The sequence below is a fragment of the Neofelis nebulosa genome, chromosome 10, assembly GCF_028018385.1.
Source record: "Neofelis nebulosa isolate mNeoNeb1 chromosome 10, mNeoNeb1.pri, whole genome shotgun sequence".
NCBI lineage: Eukaryota > Metazoa > Chordata > Mammalia > Carnivora > Felidae > Neofelis > Neofelis nebulosa.
In genome coordinates this window covers 108,583,314-108,593,032 of record NC_080791.1, presented here as the reverse complement: position 1 = coordinate 108,593,032, position 9,719 = coordinate 108,583,314, and the positions used below count along the sequence as shown (strand labels likewise).

General features: G+C 45.1%; 1 protein-coding gene across 2 annotated transcripts; it reads right to left on the bottom strand.

Moving 5' to 3' along the window:
• Positions 1–4,843: 4,843 nt before the first annotated feature.
• LOC131488145 (general transcription factor II-I repeat domain-containing protein 2-like) lies at positions 4,844–9,263 on the bottom strand. 2 transcript variants are annotated; one of them, XM_058689638.1, is made up of 4 exons: positions 9,154–9,263; positions 8,792–8,874; positions 8,542–8,686; positions 4,844–8,138 (listed from the first exon to the last, which is right to left on the bottom strand). In XM_058689638.1, the coding sequence occupies exons 2-4, from the start codon at positions 8,864–8,866 to the stop codon at positions 6,337–6,339; spliced, it is 2,022 nt and encodes a 673-aa protein (XP_058545621.1). In that variant the 5' UTR covers positions 8,867–8,874; positions 9,154–9,263; the 3' UTR covers positions 4,844–6,336. The 2 variants fall into 2 exon arrangements, with proteins under 2 accessions (XP_058545621.1, XP_058545620.1); XM_058689637.1 differs by lacking the exon at positions 9,154–9,263 and having other exon boundaries at positions 8,792–9,135.
• Positions 9,264–9,719: the final 456 nt, after the last annotated feature.

Below are 9,719 nucleotides of genomic sequence, written 5' to 3'. Positions count from 1 at the left end.
CTGGTAATATTCTTTGTTTTGAAACCTAACTTGTCTGGTATTAAAAAAATTTTTTTTAATATTTATTTTTTCATTAAAATTTTTTTTAATGTTTATTTTTGACAGAGAGAGAGAGAGGGAGAATGAGTGGGAGAGGGGCAGAGAGAGAGGGAGACACAGAATCTGAAACAGGCTCCAGGCTCTGAGCTGTCAGCACAGAGCCCAACGCGGGGCTCGAACTCATGGACAGTGAAATCATGACCTGAGCTGAAGTCAGATGCTCAACTGACTGAGCCACCCAGGCACCCCGATTTTTAATATTTATTTTTGAGAGAGAAAGAGAGAGGGGTGGGGGGAGAATGGGAGAGGGGCAGAGAGAAAGGCAGACAGAATCTGAAGCAGGCTCCAGGCTCTGAGCTGTCATCACAGAGCCTGATGTGGGGCTTGAACTCACAAATGACAAGATCATGACCTGAGCTGAAGTTGGATGCTTAACCGACTGAGCCACCCAGGCACGCCTAACTTGTCTGGTATTATTAGAGCCACTGCAGCATCTTTTGTTGTTGTTGTTATTGTTAGTGTATCTTTTCCCATTCCTTTACTTTTAACCTATTTGTTTCTTAAAAGTATGGTTCTTATAGGCAGTATATGGTCGGGTATTGATTTTTTCATCCATCACATTTAATCGGAGTGTTAGGACCATTTCATTTAATGTTGATAGTATTTTGCTGCTTGTTTTCTACTTGTCCCCTCTATTGTTTCCCTTATCCTCTTTATTGTATTCTTCTAGATTGTTTTTATGATTCCGTTTTGTCTCCTTTTTTGGCTTATTAGCTTTAACTCTTTGTCATGTCATTTTGGTGGTTGTCTTAGGGTTTACAGTATACATCTTAAACTTATCACAGACATTATATCACAGAATGTATAAGAACCTTACAATACTATGCTTCTATTTTGCCCCACTCTGCCTTTGTGCTATAATTTTCATATATTTTATTTTATTTTTTTAAATTTTTTTTCAACGTTTTTTATTTATTTTTGGGACAGAGAGAGACAGAGCATGAACGGGGGAGGGGCAGAGAGAGAGAGGGAGACACAGAATCGGAAACAGGCTCCAGGCTCCGAGCCATCAGCCCAGAGCCTGACGCGGGGCTCGAACTCACGGACCGCGAGATCGTGACCTGGCTGAAGTCGGACGCTTAACCGACTGCGCCACCCAGGCGCCCCTCATATATTTTATTTATACATTTGTTATAATACATTACATTATTGTAATATGTATTATTTTGCCTTAAACAGCCAATTATCTTGTAAAGAGATTTAAACAATAAGAAAAAAAGCTTTTTAGGGGCACCTGGGCGGCTTAGTCAGTTAAGCGTCCACCTCCTGATTTCAGTTCAGGTCCTGATCCCACGATTTGGGAGACTGGGCCCCACACTGGGCTCTGTGCTGACAGCACAGAACCTGCTTGGAATTCTCTCTCTCTCCCTCTCCCTCTCAAAATAAATCAACCTTTTTAAAAATGTTTATTTCTTTTTGAGAGAAAGAGAGTATGAGCAGAGAAGGGGCAGAGAGAGGGAGACAGAGGATCTGAAGCAGGCTCTGCACCATCAACACAGAGCCCAACGCGGGGCTCGAATTCATGAACCATGAGATCATGACCTGAGCTGAGGTTGGACACTTAACCAACTGAGGCACCCAGGCGCCCCTAGATCTTATTTTCAAAGGGTACCCTCAAGATCCCTCCCCACCACTCCAGAAAACACTCAGGCATCCACAGGGAAGAGAGACGTTTGCTCTCTATACAAAGTTGAAAAGGTTGAAAATACACAATGAGAAAGGTAATTCAAAAGCAGGTTTGAAAACACAGAGTCAGAATAAACAAGGGAAAATGAAACTGAAGGGAGAACTGGATATACATTTGAAAGGAAAGGAAGTCACTGTATTGTTCAGAAGGACAAGGAGAACTATGACATAAATCTGTAAAGCATTCACGATATAAGGGAATAAAATACCTAGGAGCCTTTCTGTTAGTGTGGTACTTTTTAGACTGAATTGGGCCCCCGTCCCTGATCCCCAAGTTTATGTGTTGAAGTCTTAATCCTCAGTACCTAAGAATGCCACTGTATTTGGAGGTAAGTTCTTTAAAGGGGTGACTAAGTTAAAATGAAGCCATTAGGATGGGGCCCTAGTCTAACATGACTTACGAGAAGTGGAAGGGTTGCCAGGAACGGCCATGTAAGGACGCATCAAGAGGGCAGCATCTGCAAGCCAAGGAGAGAGGCCTCAGAATATACACCGGCCAATACCTTTTCTTGAACTTCCAGTCTCTAGAACTGTGAGAAAATAAACTTCTGTTATTTAAGCCACTCAGTCTGTGGTGTTTTGTGATGGCGGCCGGAGCAAGCTGATACGAGGATATAAAGTTGTATTAATTTTATCGTTTGTTGCTGGATCCAGCTGGGCCTGAAGATGGAGGTTACCTCTGGTCTTTTGAGCAGACTTAGTGTGGCCATTTCCTGGCAATGGGAAGCTAGTTAATTTCTCTGTACTTTGTGTTTTTCATCTCTAACACTGAACCTAATAATACCTGTACAGCAGCCAGCACCGGGCACATAGAAGGTGATCAATAAACACCAGGTTATTTCCACTTTCTCACAGACTATATTTTATCCAGTATCTTATAATAACCCCTGTATTTCTACTGCATTTTTAAAAAGTATATTTATTTATTTTGAGAGAGGACGAGAGTGAGAGCGAGCGCAAATGGGAGAGACAGACAGGAACAGGGAGACAGAGAATCCCAAGCAGGATCTGCACTGTCAGCATGGAGCCTGATGTGGGGCCTGATCTCATGATCCGTGAGATCATGACCTGAGCTGAAATCGAGAGTCTGACATTTAACCAACTGAGCCACCCAGGCGCTCCTATACTGCATCTTAACTGTATTTATACAATGTATTTCTCATATTTTTTTCTAATAGGCAAGGCAGAGATTAGTATTCACAATTTACAAACTAAAAGACTAAGGACAAGTCCAGAGAGTTGCAGGAGGTTACATAGTGAGGCTGTGATAAAGTCAGGAGACAGGCCAGATAGTAGTCCTATGGGTGTTTGTGGCTTCTCTGCATTTGACTTCATTGCCAACTGGTGAAATGTACCAGTTGTCTGTCCTATACTTAATGGTCACTACAATTGTGCCTTTTTGAACTGTTTGCTTTTTAAAAAAAATTTTTTTGGGGGGGGCTGTGGAGAGACGGAGCATGAGCAAGGGAGGGGCAGAGAGAGAGGGAGACACAGATCCAAACCAGGCTCCAGTCTCTGTGCTATCAGCACAGAGTGTGACACGGGGCTCGAATCCACAGACCGTGAGATCATGACCTGAACCAAAGTCGGACGCTTAACCAACTGGGCCACCCAGGAGCTCCATGAACTCTGTTTTTTAATAATTTTTCTGTTTCCCTCTTTTGGGTGAGGCAGTCAACTGCCCACCTACAGCAGGCCTGCTATCCCATGGTAATTTCTTGTTTTAGTGGCTCTGATCCTAGAAATCAGACCCTACTTGATACCAATGTATATAAAACAGAAATCAGTAAGCTCTGAGGACTCCAGGAGCTATGTTCTTAAATCTTATGCTATTGATTGTAACTTCTCAGAGGCCTTCAGGGCTCCCTTCTGGGGCGTGGGAGGCTAGCTGCTGGTTACGTAGTACCCTGCCTGCCTGCCCGATCCCAGCGACACAATCTCACCAACAGCTGTGGCACAGTCAGTGCCTATTGAATAAATGGTCTAGTGGTTTTGGAACTGTCATATTTGACGTTGCCACCAAAGGGCTCTCCCCAAGGTCACCAGGGATTCCAGTCTCTAAACCCAGTGGACAATTTCCAGTGTGGACAATTTTCAAAAACCAAGGATAGTTCCAAGCTTTCTAGCCGGAGCTGCACGAATGACAGAACTGCTACCAACTGCAGTAGGTGTAGATTTGGAGGAAAGACCAGCAGCTCCGTTTTGGACTTAGGAAAGAGAGGTCTGGCTGGAGGTGAGAATTTGGGAGTTAAGAGCATATTAATACTAATTTAAAGCCAGGAGACCCAGGGAATGTGCACCAACAGAAGAAATATAATTGGAGAAGAACCCCTGAGGAGCTTCAATGTTTAGAATTTGGGAGGTGAACGAGAACCATAAAGGAGGCTGAGAGTCACCAGTGTGGTGAGAGGAAAGCAAAGGAAATGTCAGAGGAGGGAGACATGGGCTGTGTCAGATTCTGTTGTTAACTACCTTGAGACCGCTGTGCCGGAGAGGTCATCTATAGCCCCGAGAGCCCCCAGGCTACACGGGGGTCTCTGGCTGCCTTGTGAATGAGCCATCATGAACACGTGGCCCAGGTGAGCCTTCAGGTTGACTATAGCCACCACAGACATCTGACTGCAACCACACGGGCCTCTCCGTAGGCCTTTTCACAACACGGCAGCTGACTTTCGTGGAGAAGTCATGAGAGATAGGGATCCTCTAGCCTCAGGAAAGCCTTCAGATGACTGCAGGTACAGCTGACAATTTGACTACAACGTTTTAAGAGACACTGAGCTGATGGGGTGTCTGGGTGGCTCAGTTGGTTAAGTGTCCAACTCTTGATTTCGGCTCAGGTCATGATTATCTCATGGTTCATGGGTTCCAGCCCCACATCAGGCTCTGTGCTGTCAGCATGGAGCCTGCTTGGGATTCTCTCTTTGTCCCTCTCCTGCTTATGCTCTCTGTCTCTCTAAATAAATAAATAAATAAATAAATAAATAAATAAACATTAAAAAAAAAGAGAGAGAAACCACCCAGCTAAGCTACTCCCAGATTCCTGACCTACAGAAACCAGTGAGATAATGAATATTTATTGTTTTAAGCCACTACACTTTGAAGTAACTTGAATGTGGTTAACAGATAACTGATATGTGTGGCAACAGCCTCATTTTATGGGTGAAGAAGGTAAAGCTCGGGGGACAAGGTGACCAGCTCAAGATCATGGAATGAACGAATGACAGAACCAGCTTGCACCCAGAGTAGGATCTTGCACATGGTATGTTCTTGACGAATATTTGTTGCATTGGCCCAATCATTTTCTTCTGCTGTCAAGTTAGGTTATAGTTGAAGTACAACAGTGATGAGTTACAACCAATTATTATAAACATAAAAACAGTCTGCATGATTGATTAAATGCTACGGGGCCTAGAGACATCTCCTCTCCATCTAGTGACATGCTGACTCAGGGAAAGGCGAAGGCTTGAGTACATGCACATTTGTCTTCCTTGTTGCCAGAATCCAAACATGCTCATTTTGGGGGAATCCCAAGAGAGCTAAGAAATAGGGCCTGTGCCAGTCAGGGTCCAATCGGAAGAAGCCACACAATAATTTAAACCGTGATTTAACATAAAAGTTATGGATTGTCTTGTAAGAATTCTAAAGAAATACCAGGGATAAGGGCCAGCTGCTAACTATCTCAGGGGCTGAGTAGAGGCCCAGGGAAGAGGCTCCCAACTGGAGGGCTGAAATCCAGCCCATGTTGGATACATCCAGATATACAGAATAGATACAGAAGAAACACAGAGAAATTGTTGCAGTGCCACACTGGCAGAATTTGCTGGAAATCTCCCCTTTAGGGTACTGGGGAAGGCTGTTCATGGTGAAGTGTCTCAGCAGAAAGATTGCATCATACAACTGCCTGTAGGGATAAGCCAGGGGATGCTGCTGACTGCGGGCCCTGCAGGACACTGGTGCTGGAGACACCAGCTGCACTGCAGGAGTCCGCCAAGTGAGCAAACCAGGAAGGAAAACTCCTTCCTTTTGAAACGTGTCTCCAGTGCCCTCCACTGACAAAGCTTAACATCAGGCCTGCTGCCAGAGGAAAGATATTTAAAGGGCCCAGATCCATTTTTAGAGAGCAGACAACAAAGAATGAATTTGGAGTGGAGAAGCAAGTAATTGATAAGTAGCACAACCTGGCTCAAAGATGTGTAAGAAGTCTACAGCTCAGGCATTTTGCTCGAGGCAGCAAGTGACGGTGTTTCCCTGGCTTGAGACAAGTAGGAAAACAAACACGAAGTATGGCAACCAGCTCCATCAGGCCGAAGTCTCAAACTAAAGTTGGGTAGCCAAGTAAGTTAGACAAGCGTAACAGGCCCAAGTATATGAAAAATCAAATGCCAAGGGAAAAACAAACAACCTAAACTTTTTTTTTTTTTTGCAATCGCACCACACTGCAAGTGTGTAACATATAAAGTTTATAATACTGGGTGTTTCAAAGACAAAATTAAAAAATACGTGTTGAAAAATAGAAATCTTTTAATTATGAAAATCTTTGTTCATAATCTGTTATTCCTTTGATTTGGAACCAGAAACCTGACACCTTTTTTTCTGCACCAAGATGTCAATGTCTGGTCTCATATTTCGAGTCGCAATGTGGAGAACTGAGTGTAATCCTGTATCCTTTAATTGGGAGCGAAACTTAGTTTTACTCAATTTCATAACAGAAAACAGCTGTTCACAGATGTAGGTGCTTCCGAACATGGACAGAATTTTTGCACAATGTTTTCTATATTTGGGGTAACTCTTGCTGAGGTATTTGTAGAATTCTGGTATTCCAATGTCATCATATTTAGTTTTTAATACCGTATTACACTGCAGTTCAATAACTTCCATTTGTAAATCTTCATTAACGCGATCGATGTTAATTGAGAAAGGTGAGCTAAACAGTACGAGTTCATTTTCATAATGTTTGAAATCAAAGAACCTTTTTTGGAATTCCATCTTTAACTCCACAATTTTGGGGATGTAGATTAAGCCATCACGTTCATTTCTGGAAACTGATTTCAGTGTAGGAAAGTGAGCCAGATTATTTGCAGCCAAATGAGCTTCCCAGAGACTCAATTTTGCGAGGAAAGAGCAAACTGAATCATACATTTGTGTCACTACTTGTGAACGTCTCTGAAGGGAGATATTCAAAGTGTTCAGATGGTTTGTAATGTCAACTAAAAAGGCCAGGTCTCTGATCCAGTCTTCACTGGTGAGCTGGGGAAGGGGTTTGCCCTTGGAAGACATGAACAAATCTATCTCTTTTATCAATTCAAAAAATCTCTTCAGCACCATGCCACGACTAAGCCACCTTACCTTTGTATAGTAAAGGAGATTCCCGTATTGGGCATTCAGTTCCTCAAGCAAAGCCCTGAACTGCCTGTGGTTGGAGCCACGGGTGCGTATCCAGTCTACTGTGTTAATCACTACATCCATGACATGTTCTAGCTTTAACTTTTTAGTACAAAACAATTCCTGGTGAATAATGCAGTGGATAGATTTAAGCTCTGCATCCTTGAAAAACATTTTGACCTTGGACTTAAGTTTTGCAACAAGTCCAGTGTGATCACAGACCATCGCAGGAGCACCATCTGTGGTTACACTTACTAGTTTTGACCAGTCAACATTGAACTTTTCAAGACTTTTCTCAACATACAAAAATAGGTCATCCTCAGATGCTGGGTCTGTCATGGGCACCATGTCCAAAAGTTCTTCAGTGATGTCAAAATTCTCATCAACACCCCGGATAAATATAATCAACTGGCTCGTATTATTTATGTATGTGCTCTCATCAACTGCAATAGAAAATGTCACAAATGATTTCACTTTTTCTCGCAACTTGTCCTGTAGGTTCTCAGCCATATCTTTTACTCGCTGAGCAACAGTGTTTCCAGTTAGACTTATGTTGGCAAATGCTGGTTTCTGCTCTGGACACAGGATTTCCGCAGCACTCAAGAGACAGTCTTTTATAAACTCACCATCTGTAAAAGGTTTTGATGCCCGGGCAATTTTCTCACTTATGACATAACTGCATTTCACAGCAGCATCACTTAGTTTATTTGTATTTGATGACAGATGCTGAAGAAAGTTTAGTCCTTTCTTTAGTTCATTAAGTTTCTCATCACGCATCTCTTCCGTATACCGGTCAAAGTGCTTACTATGGTTTGTCTCGTAATGGCGTCTTAAGTTGTATTCTTTTGACACAGACAAAGTCTGGTTACATATTAAACACACAGGGCTATTCTTAACTTCCACAAAGAAATACGCTCGTTCCCACTTTTCTTGAAACATGCGATGCTCTCGATCCATCTTTCGTTTTCCCACTTTTGACAGAGAAACAGGTACAAAAACAGAGTTCACTTTTCTTTACTGTAAGAGAAACACCACCACAAGCCTGAAGATAAAATGGTGACTGACATTGGTTCCGAGGAGTGGAGGAGGGAGGAATGGAACGTGTAGCAAACTGTAAAGCCTTCCAAAGGGCACAGGCACGACTCAGCCAGGGCAGATTGTTAGTATGTGGGAACACAGGCCCCCCTGCCACCAGATCTACCCAATTGCTGAAGCAAAGCCAGATATTGTATTTTAACACAAAATCAGCCGACTTTTAGACACGGTAAATTAAGGCAAAATATGCTAGACACTGCGAAAGGCAAACCAAGTGAGTAAGTGTAAGGATCATAAAGAACCCCATGGTACCTTTTGGCCTCTTGCAGCCCGACTCACCTCCTAGCATTCGGCCAACCACTTCCAGGGTTGCCAGGGCTTCTACCCCACACTGACCCAGGGTGGCTTCATCCTGCAGGGGAGAACCTGCCAGAAGCACGACTTTGTCTTCAGTGGTGAGGCCCTCCAGGAAGGCCACATGAGCCTAGGGAAGAAAGGGAGGGTCAAGAGTGTTCTCTGGGGAAGTCACAGGAAGCCAGGCACAGGGCACATGGGTTAGGGAAGCTCAGGGATACACTATCACCTTTACCTTGATCTGGGCAACTGTCTCCAGGCCGGTCACTTCAAGAGTGTGCAGCTCCCGGGCACGGACAAACAGCTGCATGTCAGCGACTTGGCGACAGAGAAGAGTGAGGTCAGCAGCTGGGAGACTCAGGAAGAGGGGTTGTGGGGGTCCAGGACAGTTCGTGGGGCAGAAGAACACTAGTGGGCGGGACAGCATCCTCAGGGAATCGCCGGGCAGAGCTAACCAGAGCCCGCGGTGGGGGCACGCACAGGGGCGAAAGGTTAGACCTCTCCCGACCCCGAGCCCAGGTCCCGCTTCCCCGTTCCCCTAAGCCTTGCTGCCTTTGGTCCCTCAAGTATCACGTTTCCGTTCCACCCGGATCTTACCTGGGACCGAGCCTCGCGCCGCCGTAACCGTGGAAACGGAATCCAGAGGCTACAGAGCGAAGGCGCGAAGACACCCGCCACTAGGGGCGCATTGCGTCACTGCCCCGCGCCTCCTCGGGCCTCGCCCCCGCGCCCTTCGCCACGCCCCCCGCGGTCCGCGCACGCGCGGGCACCCCCCCAGGGCGGGCAAAGGCTCTCGGAGGCGGTGTCAAGATGGCGTCACCCGTGCTCAGGCTCTTTTGGCAGAGCTGGAAAGCGGGCTGTCTGCAGCTTGTGGGATGCGGCAGGTGATGGGAGCCGCTTAGCCTAACACTCACACGGAAGTCCAGCCATTTCTCGGGACCTCGGAGCAACGAGTAGCCCGCTAGAACCTCGGTTTTCTCCTTCGAGGTGGACATCTGTTTTAAGCACAGATAGGGTGAGGGTGCAGAGAAAGAGAGGAGGTAGCAAAGAGTGCGCAAGACAGGGGCGCCTGGCTGGCTGAGTCAGAGGAGCGAGTGACTCTTGATCTTGAGGTTGTCAACTCGAGCCCCATGTTGGGTGTAGAGATTACTTAAAAATAAAAT

Coding starts and splice junctions, on each gene's coding strand:
- LOC131488145 (XM_058689637.1), bottom strand. CDS start 8,983: ATGCTGTCCCGCCCACTAGTGTTCTTCTGCCCCACGAACTGTCCTGGA. Junction 8,687..8,791: donor AGACAGTTGCCCAGATCAAG/GTAAAGGTGATA, acceptor TTTCTTCCCTAG/GCTCATGTGGCCTTCCTGGA. Junction 8,139..8,541: donor GGTTGGCCGAATGCTAGGAG/GTGAGTCGGGCT, acceptor CTCTGTCAAAAG/TGGGAAAACGAAAGATGGAT.